The sequence below is a fragment of the Taudactylus pleione genome, unplaced genomic scaffold, assembly GCF_031769625.1.
Source record: "Taudactylus pleione unplaced genomic scaffold, aTauple2 ptg000350l, whole genome shotgun sequence".
Lineage (NCBI taxonomy): Eukaryota > Metazoa > Chordata > Amphibia > Anura > Myobatrachidae > Taudactylus > Taudactylus pleione.
In genome coordinates, this window is record NW_028284751.1 from 1,553,891 (window position 1) to 1,579,148 (window position 25,258).

Sequence of the window (25,258 nt, forward strand, 5' to 3'; positions counted from 1 at the left end):
CTCATTCTGCTGCTCCTTACCTATGCAATGAGCTATCTATAAGGAGTGAGAGATTACCGGAGGACAAATTGCCTGTGGAAACAACAGACTAACAGGAACGTTGCTCATATTTCGTTTCTGCTTTTGAGTGTCATACATGAAGCATCGGACACACAATGAGAGAATTACTTTAATGAGATAGCCCGCAGTTAATAGAAAATTCAGAGGAACAGATGAAGTGAGTAGAATGTCACAGTAAATCACCACATGGTTAATAATTGATAAGATGATACCAATCACAACCATCTGTTTGCACAGTTAACTAATTATTCCTATAATTAGGGAGGGCCTTCCTCTTTTGTTGTATGTTTTAATCCACAGGTCTATTGAATGTAAATTTATCTTAGATAAACAGATGCGGTAAATAGTCAGTTGCCACTGTTAATTCCAAGGGCACATGCTCACATCTAGAACGTATAACATATAATGAGAATGTCTCTTTAGGCGTCTCATATAATTGACATATAACAATCACAGGTACTGTATATAATCATTTGTCACTGTAACTTTCAAGGACAAATACTTACAAACAGAGTATAAATATATAGCATATAATGAGAGTATCTCTATAGGCGTCTCCAGTTTACACTCTTCTAAAAGACGACAATTATAGTGTATATATTGAAAAACACTGTGAGTCACTTGTAGCAACAGGATACAGTCCTGATACAGATGATTAGATACAAATATCCTATCTAAACATATAATATCTTCATATGTCTGTTTATCAGCAGACACAATAATATAGAAAATAAGTATGTATACATATACTTTCCACTCTGTGTGGTCTGTATTGTTAGGTGATAGTGCTCTAATGTCACATGCTAAATAGGGGTATCACATATGCTACATGAGTATGAGAAACATAATAGATAGATCTGCCCCATATCATTTTCAATATATATTAAACATGTTATGAAAAGTAAGACATGGCTCATAGGGATGAAAGATGCCTATGGTAATGTCACACTCTATAAACAGGTAAACATGCCTGGGTATAATCCACTAATCCTATGTAATAACGGTGCCCTTTGCAGCGCTGGCTCATACCATCACTCCATATCGATTGGAGCTGGGTGAGTGAAGCCACATAGACAGGTACAGTGCGACACACTGATGTCTCTGGGAACAGAGAAAAAAACAGTGACCACCTATAAGAGCATACGTCACTAAGCAATGCAGACTGCTATGCGCTAAGTGCACGGGCTCCGGAGTAGTAGAGTGATAGAATAAGTAGATAAATATATCCCACTGGGTACAATACTTGCTTGGAGGGTGCTGCGTGCTGCACAGCTACGAGCACCCGTCTCTCCCAACGCGCGTTTCGCCGGTAGCTTGGTCACGGGGGTAACCACAGGAAGAAACTTCCTGTATCATATAGTGCTGGGGAGAGGAACTGACCAATCATAGAGGAATAGAGTCTAGATTGACATTCCATTCAGCCAATCAGTGTGATCACACATTATTGAGGGCTGTAAAGACTGAGATCTGTTTGGAAATTAACCACACGTGTGCCTGCTGTTTGCTTATATTATCCACTTATCATGACATAGGGAAAATACTACAAATGATGTACCTATTTATTATTTACAGCTAGAAATAAGTTCAGAAGTACTAAAAATGTTAGAAAGAAGAAGGGAGATTCCTACTCATAGGGGATTAGGTGTCCAATAGTAGTAGAGACTGAATAAGAAGATTGCAGTGTTCTCAAAGGAAGTATTGCTAGAAATAGGAACTGAGATATAGTCTGGTATAATTAATATAGAATGATGAATAAATATTATATTATTAATCAGTCAAAACTGAATAGCACAAAGATTTATCCAAAAAGTATATAAGATGAAAAATGGACAAGATAAAGAATAATAAATAATAAAATAAAAAGAATATAAATATTGGAAAATAATAAAAATTATTAAAAATAAATATAAAAGAAATAATATATATATTTAAAAATAAGAATAAATATATTAGGATAAATATAGGTATAACCATAAAAAAATATAAAAAAATATATCAAATAAGTAAATGACTGTGATGCTTGCATGATGTGTGTAGTGATATAGTGCTGAGTGAAATAGTGAAGGTGAAATGGGGAGGGAAAGGGAAAATAAAATTATGTAAATCACATAAAGTAAATGTGATGTGATATTGATAGTAAAGGAGTGATTACTCTATTTGGAAAAAATTTCATTTTTTCACTGAAGTGATAGTCATAGCTAAAGTGAGGAAATAAGTCTGTAGTGAGTGTCCCACTATGAATATCATAGTGGGTAATATGAACAGATGTAAGTGAACTACCATGCATGTGAGACTGGTGAAAACGTGAAAATATGGGAAGGGAATAAAACAAAAATAATATATATAAATATAATCTGAATCAATATAGTGAGAGTTATGATGTCTGGGGATACTCACAGGCTAATGTGAGAGAAGTTTAAAGTGTTTGCAAGATCTGCGCTGTTGGCCATTGCATCCTATCAGATTCTAGTAATTATAAGAAGGGGGCATAACTATTGTACTCATTGAGACCTCCAGGTGTGATGATACCCAGTCTAAATATCCATTCAGTTTCTTTTCTCAATAAGATCGTGTTGACATCACCTCCTCTTATGCCCATCCTCACTTTCTCCAGACAAAAAGCTCTCAGTTTCCTGGGATCACTGTTGTGTCGATGTAAAAAATGTTTGGCCACTGAGGTGATCTTCTTCATTCTATCCACATCCATCCGGGCATTACGTATGTTGCCTGCGTGTTCAAGTATGCGTGATTTCAATGCTCGTGTTGTCACCCCCACGTATCTTTGATTACATTCGCATTGCAGGCAATAGACGACCGCCGTGGTGTTGCAGTTGAAGTAGTCCCATATGTGAATATTCTTCCCGAATTTGTCTTGAATCTGGATAATTTTAGTCATATGTGTGCAGGCTTTACAGCCTCCACAGGGAAAAGTACCTACAGCTTTCGACTTCATTCTGGGGGACTGTTCAAAGTGACTGTGAGTAAGGAGATCTCCCAAATTCCTGGCTCTTCTCCAACTCATTGAGACATCTTCACCAAGATGTGACCTTAGATCTGCATCTAATAAGAGGACTGGCCAATGTTTTTCCATGATGCCTTTGAGTATCTTCCACTCTTGACAGAAGTCTCCGACAAACCTTAGTTCTTTAAGTTCAGTTCTGTGATGTTTTTTAGGTTCTGGAAAGACCAAGGTATCTCTGTTAATCTGGGACACTAAATATCTGGCTTTCTTTATGGCTCGATTACTATATCCTCTAGCTTTCAATCTCAAGGAGAGAGCCTCGCATTGGGCAATGTATTCCAATTCGTTTGAGCAGTTGTGTCTCAAGCGAAGGAACTCTCCTTTGGGGAAATTAGTAATGGTTGGTGGGAAATGGCAGCTCCTTTCATGCAATAGGCTATTGGTTGCGGTTGGTTTTCGAAACAGATTTGTTGTTATCTCACCAACTGTATCCTTGCCTATTTTTAAATCCAAAAATTAAATGGTTTGTTTACTGATCTCCCAGGTAAATTTCAAGTTTAAATCATTCGTGTTGAGGGTTTTCATAAATTCCAAGAATTCATGTTCCCCTCCTCCCCATATAACAAAGATGTCGTCAATATATCTAAGCCATTGTATGACATTCTGGGTGTATTTGTCGTTGGTTTCAGTGAACACCACCTCCCGCGCCCACCAACCTAGGAATAGATTGGCGTATGTGGGGGCACATGTGGAACCCATGGCCGTTCCCCTGATTTGTAGGTAAAACTTATTCTCAAATGTAAAGTAGCTTCTATGTAGGATGAAGGATAACAGTTTGATCAGGAATTCATTAAAATCACTTTTGTTGTCCATCTCTAGAAAATACCTAACCGCATGTAGGCCATCTTGATGCCTAATGGACGTGTAGAGTGATTCCACATCTATAGAGGCAAGTAAATGGTCCTCCTCTAATTTGACGTCTTGTAACTTCTGAAGGACATCTCTAGTATCTTGGAGGTAGGAGGGTAAGGCGAGTACATGATCCCTCAAATGCATGTCCACAAATTTGCTACCTTGTTCAGTCAGACTACCTATACCTGACACTATGGGTCTGCCAGGTGGTTTGTTGATGTTTTTGTGGACTTTCGGTAATGCATAAAATGTTGGTATTTTGGGAGATTTAACTTGTAAGAAATCAAATTCATTCTTAGTAATAGTCCCCTTTTGGAAAGCTTCCTGTATCAGTCTTTGATAAAGAGATTGCAAATTTTCAGTCGGGTTGAGCAATAATCTTGTATAGCAGGAGGGATCATTCAACTGTTTGGAAATCTCCTCCACATACATGTCCACAGGCCATAGTACAACATTGCCTCCCTTATCAGAGGGTTTGATGATGATGTGTTTCCAATTTTGCATGGTCTTTAATGCTAACCTTTCAGATTCCGTTAGATTATGCCTCTAAGTGTTGGAGGGTTGTTGTCTTTCTCGTAAAGCGTCAAGATCCTTGGATACTAATTCCATGAAGATCTGAATTTGTGCACATGTATTTTCGGGGGGAAAAAAGGTTGATTTACCTCTGCAGAAAGGTCTCAGCTTCCGTGTTTCTGGGGTAACCCCGGATTCCTCCGCCAGTTCTTCCAATATGGCTAGGGCTTCCAAATCCATTATGCTATTTAAGTTGGTTACACCCAAATTTACAGGTAAAGGAGTAAGGTTACCTTCAATTTGAGGGGTAAAGAGATTTTTCGTTTCCTTGGTCTTCTGTTGATTCGTGAAAAATTTCTTCAGCAATAATTTCCTCCCGAACAAATGCAGATCCTTCTCCCATGAGAAGCGATGGAAGGTAGATAGTGGAGAAAAGGAAAGTCCTTTTTTAAGTAAAGAAATTTGTGCTGATGATAAAATTTCATCTGATAAATTAATGATCTTCAGTTCGTCTTCTTGAGATGTCTCCATTACCTCCGTCTGTTGGTTCTGGACGACTGTCTGGGTGGAAGCGGGGAGTCCCATTTTTGGGCAGCTCTGACTTTTCTTCCTCCCCCTCCTCGTTGGCCTCCTATATGATACCTGCCTCTTGGGCCTGTCAGATCCTCTAAAAAAGGAACCGCAGAGTTGAGTGAGTGGGATCTGGCATCCATTCTCACATCCGAGTATTCATCAGTGCCTGAGGACTCCGCTTCAGAGGAAGAGTAGTTGAAACTGTCATTTCTATTATGCCTTTGTTCAGTTCTCAGATTCCATTTAAAGATTTTACCCGTCGAAAAATCTTTTTTATCTCTGAAAAACTTCTTTCGTTTTCTTTCAATGATCACCTTTTCATAGCTATCTAAGGCCCTCATTCAGAGCTGTACGCTCTGAGCAGAGCGCACGCTCTGAATGAGGGCCGGGCTCCATTTTCATGGAGCGTCCTCCTGGACGCTCGTATAGCTGTGGGTCACCACCCACAGGCTATACGAGCGTGCTTTGTGATGGCCGCGATGGTCGAGACCATCGCGACCATCGAAATTGCGAGCCGGAGCCTGCGGTTGAGGTTTTCAACCGCAAGCTCCGGAGTGATTTTGGCTCTATCAGAGCCAAAATCACTCCCACTGACATCACTAGTGATGTCAGTGGACCGGCTTCTGACAGGAGGCGTTCCCATGGGAACGCCCCCATCAGGGAGGCACGCCCCCGGCACGCCCACCAAAGGGGGCGTGCTGTCAATCAACATTGACAGCACGCCCCCTTTGATCGGACACAACGAGCGAAGGACTTTCCTTCGCTCGTCGCGTCTGGCGCATGCGCACGACGGAGCTCCCTCCGTCGTGCGCATGCTCAGTCCATAACATCGACCCACTTGCGAGCGGACAGCCGCTCGCGAGTGGGTCTGAATCAGGCCCTAAATCTTTTTTATGTTGGTCAAAACATTTTTGGAAGTGCTGGTCTAGTTCCCATTTTTGGAGTTTTTTCCCATAATCCTCTATTCCTTTCTCTACTTCTTCTAATACTAAAAGGTCGTGTTTAATGAGGACTGTCATAAGATCTTGAGCACACTTAAGGAGACATGATTCCCATTCTTTTTGAAGATTAGTAGTAATGAGGTTAAAGGAGGGAAAAATCTTAGGTCTTAGACCCCGTTGTGATAGCTTCTGTTTTTGATAATTTTCAAGGGTGGTGAGATCCCAATTCACCCTTAGTTGTTTATGTAATAAGAACTTAAGCTGTGAAAAATCTTCATCCCAGTTGTTATCGGCACTGCCGTTATCTCCAGATAATGAGAAGATACTATCAAGATCATCATGAGTCCTTCTTTTGGTCATCAGTTCCTCTTTCAAATTGAAATTAGACATTCTATGTACAATGTAAGAGTTAGATGTAAAAAAAGAGAGTCCGTATAAATATCAGTACTAATCCTAATATGAAGAAAAAATACCAAATGCCGTGCTGACAATATCAAGAAACCGAGTAACCTCGGTAGAGCAGTGATTTGTAACAAAGGGAAAAAGGGACGGGAGGATTTGTCGCACAGGCAAGGATGAACAATTGTTAATGTAATTAACGGTTAAACAGTACCTATATGTACAAATGTTTGCACATATACACGAGAACCACTAATTTCATCTATTTATACTGCAAATTAAGCGAATCAAATAAAGGAGAAGTGGCGGTGCTCACTAGAGTCATGTAGTAGTCAATTAAAAAGGAAACAGAAAAAGAAACTCTTGTGCGAGCACTCTTATGTATGATTATTGAAGACAAGTAAGTCCCTAAAATGTAACTTTTATTACATCTATCTAAAAAAGAGAAAAATCATTAGAATATCTGATAGATATCCAAATAGGAGAAAACATATACATATACAAAATACAAAGTACACAGGACAATATATATAATTTTAATCACAATTAAAATAGATAACACCCTGAGGCTGGCGAAGTATTCGAACGAAGTGTATAATATAATAAGAATAAATTCAGTAGTATATATATAATCTTATAGCAGTAGTACCCGTTAATACTTAATTTCAATATGGATCGTGGGTATAAGAAAATTCTAGTAAAGTCCAGGCATAGAGTTGTCACTCCTCATTCTGCTGCTCCTTACCTATGCAATGAGCTATCTATAAGGAGTGAGAGATTACCGGAGGACAAATTGCCTGTGGAAACAACAGACTAACAGGAACGTTGCTCATATTTCGTTTCTGCTTTTGAGTGTCATACATGAAGCATCGGACACACAATGAGAGAATTACTTTATTGAGATAGCCCGCAGTTTTTTTTTTTCTCTGTTCCCAGAGACATCAGTGTGCCGCACTGTACCTGTCCATGTGGCTTCACTCACCCAGCTCCAATCGATATGGAGTGATGGTATTTTTTATTATTTATTATTCTTTATCTTGTCCATTTTTCATCTTATATACTTTTTGGATAAATCTTTGTGCTATTCAGTTTTGACTGATTAATAATATAATTTTTTTTCATCATTCTATATTAATTATACCAGACTATATCTCAGTTCCTATTTCTAGCAATACTTCCTTTGAGAACACTGCAATCTTCTTATTCAGTCTCTACTACTATTGGACACCTAATCCCCTATGAGTAGGAATCTCCCTTCTTCTTTCTAACATTTTTAGTACTTCTGAACTTATTTCTAGCTGTAAATAATAAATAGGTACATCATTTGTAGTATTTTCCCTATGTCATGATAAGTGGATAATATAAGCAAACAGCAGGCACACGTGTGGTTAATTTCCAAACAGATCTCAGTCTTTACAGCCCTCAATAATGTGTGATCACACTGATTGGCTGAATGGAATGTCAATCTAGACTCTATTCCTCTATGATTGGTCAGTTCCTCTCCCCAGCACTATATGATACAGGAAGTTTCTTCCTGTGGTTACCCCCGTGACCAAGCTACCGGTGAAACGCGCGTTGGCAGAGACGGGTGCTCGTAGCTGTGCAGCACGCAGCACCCTCCAAGCAAGTATTGTATCCAGTGGGATATATTTATCTACTTATTCTATCACTCTACTACTCCGGAGCCCGCGCACTTAGCGCATAGCAGTCTGCATTGCTTAGCGACGTATGCTCTTATAGGTGGTCACTGTTTTTTTCTCTGTTCCCAGAGACATCAGTGTGCCGCACTGTACCTGTCTATGTGGCTTCACTCACCCAGCTCCAATCGATATGGAGTGATGGTATGAGCCAGCGCTGCAAAGGGCACCGTTATTACATAGGATTAGTGGATTATACCCAGGCATGTTTACCTGTTTATAGAGTGTGACATTACCATAGGCATCTTTCATCCCTATGAGCCGTGTCTTACTCTTCATAACATGTTTAATATATATTGAAAATGATATGGGGCAGATCTATCTATTATGTTTCTCATACTCATGTAGCATATGTGATACCCCTATTTAGCATGTGACATTAGAGCACTATCACCTAACAATACAGACCACACAGAGTGGAAAGTATATGTATACATACTTATTTTCTATATTATTGTGTCTGCTGATAAACAGACATATGAAGATATTATATGTTTAGATAGGATATTTGTATCTAATCATCTGTATCAGGACTGTATCCTGTTGCTACAAGTGACTCACAGTGTTTTTCAATATATACACTATAATTGTCGTCTTTTAGAAGAGTGTAAACTGGAGATGCCTATAGAGATACTCTCATTATATGCTATATATTTATACTCTGTTTGTAAGTATTTGTCCTTGAAAGTTACAGTGACAAATGATTATATACAGTACCTGTGATTGTTATATGTCAATTATATGAGACGCCTAAAGAGACATTCTCATTATATGTTATACGTTCTAGATGTGAGCATGTGCCCTTGGAATTAACAGTGGCAACTGACTATTTACCGCATCTGTTTATCTAAGATAAATTTACATTCAATAGACCTGTGGATTAAAACATACAACAAAAGAGGAAGGCCCTCCCTAATTATAGGAATAATTAGTTAACTGTGCAAACAGATGGTTGTGATTGGTATCATCTTATCAATTATTAACCATGTGGTGATTTACTGTGACATTCTACTCACTTCATCTGTTCCTCTGAATTTTCTATTAACTGCGGGCTATCTCATTAAAGTAATTCTCTCATTGTGTGTCCGATGCTTCATGTATGACACTCAAAAGCAGAAACGAAATATGAGCAACGTTCCTGTTAGTCTGTTGTTTCCACAGGCAATTTGTCCTCCGGTAATCTCTCACTCCTTATAGATAGCTCATTGCATAGGTAAGGAGCAGCAGAATGAGGAGTGACAACTCTATGCCTGGACTTTACTAGAATTTTCTTATACCCACGATCCATATTGAAATTAAGTATTAACGGGTACTACTGCTATAAGATTATATATATACTACTGAATTTATTCTTATTATATTATACACTTCGTTCGAATACTTCGCCAGCCTCAGGGTGTTATCTATTTTAATTGTGATTAAAATTATATATATTGTCCTGTGTACTTTGTATTTTGTATATGTATATGTTTTCTCCTATTTGGATATCTATCAGATATTCTAATGATTTTTCTCTTTTTTAGATAGATGTAATAAAAGTTACATTTTAGGGACTTACTTGTACGTCCTGTCTTCAATAATCATACATAAGAGTGCTCGCACAACAGAGTTTCTTTTTCTGTTTCCTTTTTAATTGACTACTACATGACTCTAGTGAGCACCGCCACTTCTCCTTTATTTGATTCGCTTAATTTGCAGTATAAATAGATGAAATTAGTGGTTCTCGTGTATATGTGCAAACATTTGTACATATAGGTACTGTTTAACCGTTAATTACATTAACAATTGTTCATCCTTGCCTGTGCGACAAATCCTCCCGTCCCTTTTCCCTTTGTTACAAATGCTTTCTATACTTGCAATGGATTAACAGCAGTCTGTGACTATGTGAGGGTAACGTCTGAGCCTGATAACTGTCAGCTGCGTACTGCAATAACTCACCTGACTATAACTACTACAATGCTGCAAGAGTCACTACATATCTTGAAGAGGCAGCGATTTACAGGGGTATTCAATATGGAGCGAAAACGCCGTTTCTGCGAGGTTTTCGCTCAGATGACGTAAGTTTAGTCGCTTTTACTTTGACACCGTATTGAATTTGAAAACTTTTCGCCGGTGCGAAAAGTATATTACATCCGACCCTGCGAAAAAAGTATCACCAAGGAATGGTGACGAAAAAAAGTGCAGAATTGGGGTTTTGGGGTGCAACATTTCGGAAACCACCCTGCAACCTTCAGACAGTCCCCAGAGGTAAACTGTGTTAAAAAATGTAAAAAAAAAATCCTCAGAAGACCCCAAAAAAGCACTTTCATTTTGGGGGCGAAAAAAAAAAATGGGGGGTACAAAGTTAAAAACTAGCGAACTACAATCTAGGGGGGTCCCAAAGTATACCCCAGGTGTTTTTATCATTGCAGGTGTTTGCGGCAGGTGGATTTTTCATGTTTTTTAAAACTTCACTTTAGCAACTTTTAAATATGCTCACCCCCACTTTCAAGTACCCCAAATTTACTGTGACTACTTATTTTCTGCAAAAAAACTTCTAAATACTATTCTTCAGCACCTTCCCAAATCCCCAAAATAGCAGCTATTGAGGCTGTTTAAAGACCCCAAAAACCTTCAGCAGGGCTAATCGGGGGTATCCAGAGTGATCCCCCATGTCACAGCATCTTTTTGGGGGTACTTGGGTCATTTCCCCAAAAATCAGCGAAGTTTTCGCTGATTTCACATTCGCCGGGTGCCGTTTTCGACGATTTCATATTGAATATGGGTATAATCGGGGGCGCGCGCGATACTTTTTCGCCGGCAAAAGCTCCAATGTGCGGTGAAAACTTCGACCCGCATAGACGGCGAAGTTTACATTTCATATTGAATACCCCTGTTAGTCTATAAAACTGACAGCTGATGAGGGATGTACTGTAGTAACGCTGGATGATGTCGGTTTATTTACAGACCTGTCCAGTATTCAAGCGACAGGACAGTCTCTCTGCTTAGGGCAATCACCGCCACTTCCAGCCAGTCAGCTCCGCCTCTCTGCCCGCCTCCGACGTCACTCCTGGCCAGAGCACACAGTATCCGGATAGGCTGCCGCTGCCTGACACCTCCAGGGGCCGATGATCGCCTCAGGCTCAACTCTGCCGTCCCTCATGTAAGCCCCTGCACAGGTCCATCTCCTGTTTCTGTTGCCGCAGAACTCTCTCCCAGCGGCTCCTGCCAATTGTCTCCACAGGACTCCCAGGTGAGTGCGCAGACCCTGCGTCGCTCACCGCTGCCTCAGGACCTCTATCCGGGACCTCTTGCGCGTACCGGCTCCCTTCCCGCCGGGCTCGCGTGTTTCGCTGCTCTGTATTTTCAATAGCAGCTGGCCACTGCCGTGCGATCATGCAGGGCTCCCCTCTAAGGTCCAGTGAGGGAGTCCCTGCCTTGTGCCCCCACCATAACCATCAGTCTAGGCCAGGAGGAGAGACCACAGTCCCCGGGGGCATACAGAGCATAATACAGTGTGCATTTTATAATAACACCATTACATACAGTACAGTATACAGTAAAGCATATATACACTTTTTATGTAATACAGGGGTATTATAAGTGGTGCTGCAAGGATTGGGGGTACCACATGGGCACTATGGAGACGAGACATTAGGACATCAGACAATAAAAGGTAGTCTATGCAGGACAAGGAGCCGTGTGCTGCTGAAAGAGGTGTATAGGAGCGATTATTGGGATTTAATAGATGCCATGGATCTGAGAGGTGTAACGCGGTCAGTAGAGATGGGAGTGCCCGCCTCATGGTAGAGGCCGGTCTAGATGTTGGAGCGGCCTTATCAATTGGGGGATCTAACACTGTATTGAAATCTCCACCTATGATTAAAGCGTAATTTTCCCGGAACATAGATATTAACCATTCCAAACCGAGAATGCAGAATTTCAACATCCAGCACAAGAAATCTGCCGTGCCTATCCACAACCTGATTTAAAATAGTAAATGGTAGACCCCGTTTGAACAGAGTGGCAACACACCTGGATTTAGTTTGGTATGGAGCTGCAATGCATGAATCTAGCCAAGGGGCATGAAGGGTAGCCTCATGTCCCGTGCGCCATGGGGGTCTCCTGCAAGAACATTATGTTGGATGCAACTTCTTAAAATGAGTGATCACCCGTCTGCGTTTTATGGGTGAGTTTAGATCCCCAACGTTCCACAAGACCATGCTTAACCTAAGCAGACTATGGAAGGAGGACGGATCCACAACAGGTATGGGTATGCTATCCCTCAGTGCCATCTAAGGAAATGTTGAGCAATGCCCTCCAGAGAATAGTGCCCAGTGAGAGGAGGAAAAAAAAAAAGGAATAAAATGAATATGAACACGCAGGTGATCGCCAGACAAATAACAAAACAAATGTTGAAATACATGTTAGAAAAATACAATAAAAAGATACAGTAAAAAAATATACAGTGCTTTGCTTCACAAAACTCCAATTTTCAATTTTCCTTCCAACAAAAAAAGGGGACAGGTGTCGCCTGGGGTAGGCGGCACATAACCAAGTAAACAACCAATAAAACAAAAATAACATAATTTGAGTATCCTAATAGCTAGGAGTATCAGAAATGTAAACAGATATTACTATGTAACCCAATTATATTACTGGGATAAAGTAAACCTAACTAAAGAAAACTGTGTGGAGTATACTCGCCCTGTCAAACATGTAACAAGATAAAAAACGTAATAATAAGGTGTAAATATATCAGTAGCTCCCAGATCAAAATAACTAAAAGCAAAATTATCTCGGCTCTAATCAGATGTAAGTGAACATGTCTAGGTTAAACACCACATCATATTAATGTAGGAATTAAAACCCATCAAAGGAGGACTGGTGATATTCAAGGTGGCGGAGGTGACCGAGGAGGTGAATGAGGGGGGAGAATCAGGGGCGCCGAGAGGGGGGGAGTGGGTACAGATTTCCGGGGCCCAGCGGGGGCTCGGGTCCGGCGCCGCTCCCCCTCCCTCCCTCACAGCAGCCCAGCACACAGCGTGTGCTGAGCTGCAGTGGAGACTGCTCGTGGCTGCTGAGGAGCAGCCACAGCAGTCTCCTATGCCTGTGCGGGGGAGCGATCCCCCTGGCTTTGAGCAGGGCTGAGGGGGGCCAGAGCGCTCCCCCTCCCCAGCGCGCAGCGCCGCTTCGTGGCAAATCTTTTTTTTTCTGGGAAGGGGGCGTGGCCACGCCTCCCGTGATTAGGCCACGCCCCCTATTACCCGGGCCCGCCGCGGCTCTCAGCGGGCCTGGGGAGAATATGGCGTTTCGCTTGTGCAGGATCATCAAAAACTATTATTGGGCCATCCTTAAATATTTTTGCCAGATATAAAAGGGTAAATCTATGGTTGTGGGAGTGGAGGTAATTACAAACTTCAGAAAAGGCTTTGCATTTTTGGGCAACCAACACAGAGAAATCCTTAAAAATCATAATTTTGTGGGATTGTCGGCTTCGATGTCGGCTCTTCCTATCATTGTGAAGCAGAATTCACCAAGCGTTGGATTGTTCACCCACTAATAGGGAACGTGAGCTGGGATTAGACCGTTGTGAGACAGGTTAGTTTTACCCTACTGATGAGGTGTTGTCGCCATAGTAATTTGAAAGGATTAGATCTGCTGTAAGCAGTTAAAATTTGTTCTTTGGCCCGATAGTCTAAAAATTTTACTATAACAGGGTGAGACCTGTTATTGTCTCCCTGACGTTCTGGGCCCAGGCGATGGGCTCTCTCAATTTGGGGGGTGCCCAATCAGTGGCAAACGCACGATTTCCAGAAGGGGGTTTCCAAATGCTTAAGTTTAGAGCGAGTGTGGCCTGTCAATGAAGAGGGCAGAATTAGTACTTAACCAGGTTTAATAAGCGTCATACATAGTGTATTGTGTGTCATAATTCCACCATATACAGGACCAGCTATCACAGTAAGCCATTAGATGCTGCAGTAGCACCATCCTGCCTGAGCTGAACGTATTTATTTTAGATGTGGGCACCATTCCAGACTATTGGAGCAAGCCCGGGAGCCTGGAGGAGCAGCAACAGAACCTAGCACTGCCCTGGACATATATGTACATATTGGGCTCTATAGTAGTGCATCTCTAACAGTGCATGTTTTCCAGATCTTCTAGTTGGTGCACAGGTTATTTATTACTGGCTGATACATGTTAAAAGATCCACAGGTGGTGCTAATTATTTCATTGTGATACTGAGAAGAACATACAGCACTAGTAACAATCTATCATATTACTATTTCTATTGTGGTCATAGTGTGGGCTGGGGAGGGGGGTTTCCAGACGGAAACCCCCCCTGCGTTTGCCTATGCCAATGCGTCAGCTATGTCTAAGACTAGGGGCAAATCTTTGGCAAGAAGTTGTGGACCCTTGAAGGACTCAGGGATTCCAATGAACTGCAGATTGTTTCTACGGTGACAGTTTTCCAAATCATCAACTTTCTCCATGAGAGATTGAATGATGGAGGAATGGGAGGACGTATCATCTTGAATGTTTTGGACTCTGTTTCCCACGTCACTAACCCTCGTCTCCAGTGTGGTTAAGCGAGCAGCATGTGCATCAATGCTAGTCAGAGCCGACTCTATCTTCATTTCGGTGCTCTCTAACCTTTTATCAAACTGGGGCATTAGCACTTTGGAAATGGTCTCAGCCATTTCGAGCATAGGTAAAGAGGAGAAGAGGAGAGCACCTGAGACAGAGGAGCCAGGGGCATCAAGAATGTCCTGTGGCTCTTGAGGGGATGGGGAGGGAGCATTTTTACCTGAATTCTTGCTTGACTTGCCCATAGTGACTGTGGGAGATATGTCAGAGGATGAGGACGAGGAAGTTTTGGGAAAAATATTTGTCCATAGCCCGTTGGCTGGTAGGCCGAATCAACTTTTTTTTTTTTTTTTTTATCTACCAGATATTATTTTTAAATTTTTATTATATTATTATACATATTTATTATTGCATTTTTATTATATACACCTGAATAACAATCAAGTTATCTAAAAAGATGTCTACAGAGAATGTTTTGGCTATTCACATCAGTCTCAAAAAATTTTTTTTGCTAGGGCAAAAAAGAAGAAAAAATTAACATCAGTCCCTGCCCCAGTGGAGCTTACAATAGTCCATAAAAAAATTTCAAGGTCACGGCATTCAGCAAACAAGACAAAATCTAGCAAACATTCTGAGGTCAATGGAGGTAGTGGGCAAGGCAAAGTCCAGTAAAAAAAAACCTGAGGTTAAGGCAAGTAGCGGGCAAGGCAAAGGGCGGTAAATAATCCAACGTCAGGGCCGCACAACAAAAGCAAAGTCCAAAAGGCAGTCTGCGTAGCAATCTGTACTGAATGGCAGAAGAGCGATGGCACCGAGTGCACGTTGCTAAACAATGTCTCTGAGCACAGTGGTGCCCGCAGGGTGGCATAAGAAAAGAATCAAAAGTAAAAAAGAGAGAGAAAGGGACTAGTGCATATATACACTTTTTTTTATTTTTCATCTACCATAAATTATTTTTACATTTTTATTATATTATTATAATTATTTATTACTGAATATTTATTATATACAAGTCAAGTCGTCTAAAAAGAGCTGTAGAAAGTTTATACAATAGCATGTTTTTTTATTATATTTACAACACTTCCTCTTTGCCAACTTCACTTTTTTGGCCTTATTCCAGAGTTACAGCTGTGTAGGATACGCCTTGCTGAAGGGTTTTTTTTTTTCTTATTATTAATTTACATGTCAATTGCTTCTCCCCACCTCCTTCAGACATCCAAGGAGCTCGAATCATTTGCAGTCGCAGAGAAAAGCAAGTTTCAGACAGATGAGCCGCACAGAACTAACAGACACTGGCATGAACCTCTCCTTGGTCGTTGGACAGTTGTACAGTTGAATGTTCCCATGGAGTTTTATCCATGCTCTAATAGCAGAGCCATTCAAGGTGATTACTCTGTCATACCCAGCTCATTGCTGTTTTCTACCGGTCTCCTAGGAAATATCATTGCAATCTACATCCTATGGCAACACAAGTTACGTGTCAAGAACAAAACCTCAATTTTTTACATTTTTGTTACTGGCCTGACAGTCACCAATCTGCTGGGGAAATGTCTGCTGAGCCCAATGGTACTGGCTGCTTATTCCAAAAATCAGACCCTGGTGCACATGGCTGAAAATCGAAACCTGTGTAATATTTTCGGCTTCATCATGATTTTCTTTGGCTTGGCACCGATGCTTATTCTCTTTGCTATGGCACTAGACTGCTGGATCGCTCTTGCGCACCCGTTCTTCTACTGCAACTACATCACCAAGAGAATTGGTTTGTTGGTACCTCTTGGTGTCTATGTCTTCAGCGCCGGCTTCTGTTCTATGCCTTTCATGGGCATCGGGAAATTTCAACAGTACTGTCCTGGAACCTGGTGCTTTATTCAAATGACTACGGAGGACTGGAAGCCTGATGTCTTGGCTTATTCTGTACTATATGGCACGGTCATGGGAATATTTGTAATAGCCATCATTATATGCAACGTGGCTATCATGAGACGCCTTTATAAGATGTACCAAATTCAAAACCAGCGGAGTGTTGTTGGTCCTAAAGCCGGTTCCAAGGTAGAATGTGCCAAGCAAGCCAGGATGGAGGAACTAGATCACCTAATCCTCCTTGCGGTTATGACATTCATTTTTGCGGTGTGCTCATTTCCTTTAACTGTACGTATTCACTCCACTTACCGAACCCTCTGCTATTTTCAGGTCTGCTACTTTTTTATTGTAAAATACAGCTTGTGCCATGAAAGGTGTTTTATATTATTTCTTTGATATAGAATATAATTTAGCTTTTTTTTTCATATATTGGTTCTCCCCACTAGATACTCACTTTTACATTTTCACGTAATAATAAAAAAATTTCTCTTTTTTTTTTTATTTTTAAAAAGTGCAAAGCCATTTATTCAGCGGAGTCAAGCAATATACAGTATAGTTTCGAAAATAATTTAGTTTGTTTCAATAGAATTATATATATTTTTATATATATAAATATTTTATATATTATATATATATATATATATATATATATATATATATAAAAAAGGCAATAAGGTAAATATCAACCAAATGTAATGGAGCGAAAACATACAATAAGCGTTATTAACATTCAGATTACTTTCTTTCATAGACTTATGTGTCTTCTATCAACTTTTACTATCTTAATGAAGTTAAGCTAACATGTTTCTGTGCCTTTCAGCTATACCTTTATGTCACATGGTGTTTATTAGTCGTTGTCCTGGGACACAAAACAAACCCACCTTGTGGCTATAATTGTACCCAGTGCAGAGATGGCAGTCAGACTGTTGAATAAAAAGAGATAAATCAACTTGACGATATGTAGTCATGGCTCAAAAGCACAGAAAGAAGCTAGAAAGATAGTAAAAGTTGCACTGTGGTATATACAGAGCGATACACAGTCATCTGAAAGTGGAAAACCCTTTTATGTAACAAATTGGTTTCAGATGTTCTACAGTAGAGAGTAAACAGTATGAGGTCAGAGACATGTTGTGTGGTAAAAGAAAAAAAATAACATAAATGTAATATACTGAAAAAAAACAAAACAAAACAAAAACTGAAAAAAACAAAACAAAAGATTCCCAGTAAGGATTATTTACGAACGTGCAAGCGCCTCTTTAGTGACATCACATGTCTAATTTTGCATAGATGTGTTTGCGTTTTACAGTTGGTGCGGATAAGCACATTTATATACAGTATGTAGCGATATACCCATGTGGTACAAATACTCAAACAAGCAGAAGTAACACTTTATAAAGCCTCTGACTTTCCCTCCATTTAATGAGTGAGTGAGTTAAGTTAAGACATAAATACGGTTCCAGTAAGCAGCACTTTAGTAGACAAATGAAGTTTAAGTGAGTGAATTGTATTGAAGCGGGTCGATGGCCGGGCAGTGCGCACGCGCGAGCTCCGGAGCGAGCGAGAAATCACTCGAAATCACTATTATTAGAGCCAGAAGCTCACTGGGGCTTGCGGGAATGAGACCCTACCACAAAGGTCTCGTCGCAACCCCGATGGTCGTGACCATCGCGACCATCACCTGGCCGCTCTCAAAAGCTGTGGGTGGTCACTCACAGCTATGCGAGCGGCCAGGAGGGCGGTTTAAAAAAAAAAAGCGGCTGCCCTGATTCAGAGCGAATGCTCGCTTTTTGCGAGCGGCTCAGAATAAGGCCCAGAGTGCTCTGGCTGTGGTACCCAGGGCCTTCACTTCCACTAGGCAAGCTTAGGCAGCTTCCTAGGGGCGCCGGTCACTAGAGGGCACCCGGCCCTCCGATCACCCCCCCATTTGCCGGGTGCCTGCTGAGATTGTGTTACCAGCGGGCACCCGGCTCCTTCTTTACCTCTACCTCTACCTCCCCCCCCCCACTCCCCCGCTCCCCGACGCCAGAGGACGGAGCTCACTCCTGAGCTCCGTCTTCCGGGTCCCAAAGTGCACTATGGGAGTGATGTCATGACGTCACTCCCATAGTTCCAAGGAGCGGGCGCACGGCAGCAAGCACTGGAGCGGTGTTTAAGGTAAGTATTGTTTTTTTTTCTTATGTGTGTATGTATGTGTGCGCGGGGGGGCTTATTACAGGGGCCGCATTACTGGGGGCACTACAGGGGGCATTACAGGGGCTGCACTACTGGGGGCACTAAAGGGGGCATTACAGGGGCCACACTACTAGGGGCACTACAGGGGCCTTACTATTGGGGGCACTACAGGGGCCTTACTACTGAGGGCATCATATGGGGGCACTACAGGGGCCTTACTACTGGGGGCATCATATGGGGGCACTGCAGGGGCCTTACGACTGGGGGCACTACAGGGGCCTTACTACTGGGGGCATCATATGGGGGCACTATAGGGGCCTTACTATTGGGGGCACTACAGGGGTGTTACTACTTGGGGCATCATATGGGGGCACTACAGGGGCCTTACTACAGGGGCCTTACTACTGGGGGCACTACAGGGGCCTTTACTACTGGGGGCACTGCAGGGGGCATTACTACTGGGGGCACTACTACAGGGGGCATTACTTTTAGGGGCATTATTACTGCTGGGGGCACTGCGTTAGGGGCACCATTACAGTGGGCATTGCATAAGGGGCACCATTACAAGTGGGCATTTAGTGTTTTATGGGAACTACTACTGTGGGCATTGTGTAAGACCTAAGTTAGGGAGGGACCCTTAAAAATGTTGCTATGGGGCCCAAAAAGTTCTAGTTACACCCCTGATACTGTGCGTGTGTGTATGTATGTATGTATATATGTGTGTGTATATATACATACTTCTGCCTGCGCCTCCCTCTTCGTACTAATTTAGCCCCTCAGGTGAAAATGACAGGTGAAGTGGCGGATAAGTTTTGCGTTTTATATATATATATATATATATTATATATATATATTTATTTATTTTTTTAACACAAAACTCATCCGCCACTCCACCTGTGCAAAGTCATTTTCATCTGAGGAGCTAAATGAGTACCGAGGTGGGGGGGGAGGGATGCACGCAAGAGTTTTGCCTAGGGTGCCTAGAAGTCTAGCACCGGCCCTGGTGGTACCCACTATCGTCTCTGGCTTTGCTTGTGAGGTCAGTTAGTGTATGTATTTCTGTGTGTGGTCATTAACTACCTGTTGGATCAGTAATTGTACCAGAATGCTGGACTCTAAAATTACTTTTATTACTCTTTTCACCATGTGCACCTCCACTGTAAGTACATACTGATTAAAGGGCGTGGTTTTAAAACCCAGAATGTTGATGTGCCCCTACAGATATGTATGCGATATGGACAAAATGTGGCATTTGTGCAAGCGGTAATATATTGTGCGGGGGTGTTTTTGCACATTAGTGAATTACCCTTAGTGTCCCCAATGTCCTCTAAAGTATTTTTTTTTATGTCTTCCTGTTTGCAAATACTAAAATATCATTTTTACTATGGGATTTTATTAGTGATGCTACCCTACCTTATATTTTAAAGTACACTGAGTCTAGCATATGTACTAAATAATTGTTTCCAAATTCTATTTTTTTTAATTTCTGCTATTCTCATGACAATTCGGCTAGTGAGTGGCACTGTTATATTGAGAGTTTTATGAGGAGAATTTATACCCAAACTCACAAAAGTGATATTGGCAAAATGTGGAACCGTTTCCTATCGCCAGATGTTATGTTGTGAGGGAAACACCACTGAAATCAATGGGAAAACTCTCTAATTGGTTAATAAAAACTGCAACATGTTCCCCTTGGTCTAAATCCACCAGCAGTGCTTGCCTAAGCAGGTTCCTACTAAAGCTGAGTACACACTTAAAAGGCATTGCTGCCCACCGGACGTGATGCCGTCTGAGCGATCGAACGATTTGGTAAGCTATACACACTTACCAATCGGCAGCTCGATATGTCTGGCCAAACATCACATATGGGCGCCCAGTAATGATGTCAGTGTTGGCGGCTCCTGCAGCCACTGTACGAGTCGCCCGTACACACATGCGCACAGCATCGGCAGTGCCAACCTGAAATGTCTATGAATGATGTCCTTCACAGATGTATCGGGTGTACACTCACGCCAATCCGCTACCAATGTAATGTTTGTCATTCTATTGGATTTATTTATTTATTACCAGTTATTTATATAGAGCGCACATATTCCGCAGCGCTTTACAGAGAATGTTTTTGGCCATTCACATCAGTCCCTGTCCCAGTGGAGCTTACACTCTATGGGCCTGATTCAGACCCGGTCACAAGCGCTGAACGCTCGCAACAGGGTCAATGGTGGCAACAGGGTCAACTGCGCATGCGTGAGCCCTGGAACGAGCGCAAAAAGCACTCGCTCCGGGACTCACTACAAAAGGGGCGGCTGTCGATGTGATCGACAGCTCGCGCCATTTTGTAGGCGTGGCGGGGGGGGTGGCGAACGCCTGCCGTTTGTGGGTGGCCCCACTGACATCACCAGTGATGTCAGTGGGAGAGCTTTCGGCTCTATTTGAGTCAGAAGCTTTCTGGGGCTTACAGCCACGAGACCCTACCACAAGGGTCTCGTCGCAAGCCCGATGGTCACGATGGTCTTAACCCGTGCGACCATCATCATGGGTGGTCACCTACAGCTATGCGAGTGGCCAGGAGGCCACTCCTAAAAAAACCAGCACCCACCCTGATTCAGAGCGAGCGCTCGCTTTTTGCAAGCGCCTCTGAATCAGGCCCTATGTTCCCTATCACATGCTCACACACATTACACACTAGGGTTAATTTCTTGATGGGAGCCAATTAACCTAACAGTATATATTTGGAGTGTGGGAGGAAACCGGAGCGCCCAGAGGAAACCCACACAAGCACAGGGAGAACATACAAACTCCACACAGTTAGGGCCGTAGTGGGAATCATTCATCAAATGTTATATCTAATAGTATGTACCCAGCATAAGACAGGACTAGTATTGTGGATCACTGTATCAAGTGGAACCAGCTAAAAGCTAGACCCAGTATAACAATGTAAGCCACAGCATGAGGTACCCTGTTATACTGTGGACCAGACCCTTAGCTTGTAGGGGTTTGGATCCTGTCTGGTATGTGTATTACATAAAAACAATCAGTAAACACGGCTGGGGAACTTTCCAGCACCCCTGGGATGTGGGTGACTGGGGAGGGGCAGGGGTCACATCCTCACTCGTTCTGCATCTTCCCACAAGTTTTCGGAAGAAGAGTAATTTTTCATCCCACTTGGGATTGCAGCTTTAATACTGCAGCTTCCATTTGTGTTTGAGACATGTAATCTCTGCCTGGTAATAAGGCTTCATGTGAAGAGTAAGTGATCGCTGATTTATTATTAATTACCAGTTACTTATAGCGCCAGCATTTTCCGTTGCACTTTGCAACTGGGAACAGAACAGTAATAAAACGAGACTGGGTAATAACAGACCGACAAAGAGGTAAGAGGGCCCTGCTCGCAAGCTAACACTCTATAGAGAAATAGGCATTTGAGGATAAGCGCTACATATCGTATATTGGTCCAGCCACACAGCAATGTTGGGCTGGGGTCAGGGGGTTATGCGAAAATAGAAAAACAACACATGTAAGTTTTGTGTGAGCTGTATATAGGGGAGGTTATTGGGTTATTGTTTTTACTAATCTTTCTTTTCTTGCTTCGTTATATTAATCATGCTAATCAGATTTGCAGTTTACCTAAATACTGAATATTAGGCAAGTCTAGGTAATTAGGACATATATGTGACGCAGAACATGACATCACGCAAAGCCCAGCCTGCTCTGATCGGGGGAAATTCTATGCCTGACATCCATGGAAATTAGAGCTGCTTTCTCTGCTTGTTACATTAGGTTTCCCCCTGTGCCCCTTGGATCACATGAAATTATTCTAACCACTGTTAGCGTGTAAATACCTTGGCAGTTATGGGAGAATTAGGCTGCAATGTGTTATTTTAAGATAACAAATGTCATACCGACACATAATAGTATTTATATTGGTGATGTAAGAGCTTCCACCGTAGAACCGATATGGCACTTGTTTTCTATATACATACATGGGATTGGTACCGGATGCTGGTGCTCAGGTTCCCGGAATCCCGACAGGGTCAGGATACTGACACCTTTCGGAAGGTATCCTAACCCATCCTCTCTCTACCCTAACCCTACCTCCCTGAACCTAAAGCCCCCCTAGTGCCTAAAATCTAACCTCCTCCTCCCCGCACCCTAGACCTAACACCCCCCCCCCCCCTTAGGGCCCTTGGCCCTTAGGCCAATCGGAACCTGGGGACGGAGCTATGCTATGTGTCACGGCACCTTCTAAAAAATAAAACGTTCGGTTATGCTTAGACATCGATGGAAGGAAACCATCTGGTTCTCCCCCATCGATGTCAAAAGCATTCGACATCATCCATAAACCATCGATGATTTTGAATCAACGATGGACGATGGCCACCCCTATCTCTTACCCCGGTGGCCAAATTACACCGGACATTCTGAGCAAGAATTCTGGCTGCAGCATTAGTATAATTTCGTAGTAGTGGCTGGGGGACATTTGTCCTCATCAGCATCAGGCCGAGGTCCCTGCCCAGCCCTTCAAACAGGCACTGACCTGAGTAATCAGTACCCACCTCCTCTTAGCAGCCCTATGCCAGTTGCCTATGTAAACACACCATTGGGGACCCGCCAGTGCCGGACCCAGAGAAGGTTCCCCACTGATGGCCTGCTCCATTCAGTAGTGTTACTGAAGGCCTGTTACTTTTCAATTCACTGAGATGACGAACCTGGGGTACAGGATTTATGCTGCATGTCACATAGTACGGATGGCCATCGAACATCAATGATTCAAAATCATTGATGGTTTATGGCCGATGTAGAATAGTTTTACCATCGATGATAGAGAGACAATGGTTCTTTGCCATCGATGTACTAGTAGGAGCTGAATTTTTTTTTCCACCCACCCCATTTTTTATTGGACCGCTGCCCCCGTTCCCCTCGGCTATTGAGGGGTGTAAACCATTAATGGTTCACCATAGATGGTATGTGTGTGATTGATGGTAACCACCGATGGACCCTTGATGGACACCCCTATCACATAGTGTGGGAGTGGGACTGGTGATGCATGGCAGTGGGGGTGTGGCAGGTTGTCTTGCACTACTGGCTTGTGAGGGCCTGTAATGTAAATCCCAAGCGAGGTAGTGGGTTTGGTAGCCGGCTCTGTAAGCGGGTGTCGGGCCCAGTAGAAAGAGGGAGGTGATGGAGCCGGGGATAAGGGGATAGAAAGCAGCTCACCAGAGCGTTGGCCATTGCATCCTAGTCATCTGCCAGGCTTTCCATGCTGCCACTCCATCTTTGAATTGCATAGATACAAGTGGGCTCTGCACCATGCTGGAGATTGACAGGTGCTTGCTGCCTGGGTTTACTCAGATTTCGGTGCAGGGTAAGTAAAGTCCTTTACTCTAAATGTATCCTCTTCTTTGGCTGAACAAACCTCCTCCTCTGAGCACAAACTAATGAGCCAGTTCCCAACCCATTGTATTCTCTCCCACTGCCTGTGATCACCATCCTCCACTTGTGGGGACTGTGTTAATGATAGATGCACAAATTATATTACAAACGTGTGGGACTACAAGTCCCAGCATGGATGTGCTTCAATCATTAATTCATTAATATGCCCTCATTTACCGTAAACATATTATGGTATATTATAGTACCATTGCTGGTTTATATACACTAGTTTCAAAACGTCTTGTGCAATACGGGCAGCACAGACGGTGTAATGGTTAGCGTTACTGCCTCACAGCAATGAGGTCATGGGTTCGATTCCCGCCATGGCCCTAACTGTGCAGAGTTTGTATATTCTCCCTGTGCTTGCGTGGGTTTCCTCCGGGTGCTCCGGTTTCCTCCCACACTCCAAAAAATATACTGGTAGGTTAATTGGCTCCCCACCAAAAAAAAAAAAAATTGACCATAGTGTGTGTGTGCATATCATAGGGATTATAGATTGGGGCAGGGACAGATACGAATGGTAAGATATTCTCTGTAAAGCGCTGCGGAATATGTGTGTGCTATATAAATAACTGGTAATAAATAAATAATATGAAGAAAAGTGTTTTCACGCTCTCTGCATGACAGTTACTGTAGATTATATTCACACTTAAGATTTAGTAATGCCTATTTTTAATTTAATGTCCCCACACAACATAACTCTTCCGTTCCTTGTGTCATATGAGAAATAGGTTCCCTTGTTGCAATTTATAGTGGAAAGAGGGGAAGTAGAAGATCCGCAGTGATACTCAGGCTCCATGTACAGGTCACGCACCAGTCTCTTTGGGATGGCTGATACAGTGCTGATAACTACATAAGCTGCTTCAGGCCATGACCTCCAGTCATCCTAGATACTCTGGAGCAGGGAGACCTTGAGCCTCTAATAAGTGTCCCTATGGCAATACTGCTGCTGTATCATTGGCTGCTGTATTTCTGTGCGTATGCGTCATTCCAGAACACATTAGTTGTCATATCATAACCTGCATTTAGTCATATATGCATTCCCACCATGGGGACAGTGGATGCTAAACAAATAGAGGTCATTGTAATAGTGTCCAAGTTTGCAAATCTGTCGTGTTTCCGGCACGTTTCCAGCTATTTTCAAGTCGTTGTATGTAATAGGATGAGAATAC

General features: G+C 42.4%; 1 protein-coding gene across 1 annotated transcript in view; it reads left to right on the plus strand.

Annotated features, from left to right (window-relative positions):
* The first annotated feature begins 11,115 nt into the window (after window positions 1-11,115).
* Window positions 11,116-25,258, plus strand: part of PTGDR (prostaglandin D2 receptor) — a 37,961-nt gene continuing 23,818 nt past the window's right edge. Inside the window, exons 1-2 of the mRNA XM_088444134.1 lie at window positions 11,116-11,199; window positions 15,837-16,772. Coding sequence (XP_088300260.1) covers window positions 15,969-16,772 — 804 coding nt within the window. The 5' untranslated portion in view covers window positions 11,116-11,199; window positions 15,837-15,968. The remainder of the gene's footprint in view (window positions 11,200-15,836; window positions 16,773-25,258) is intronic.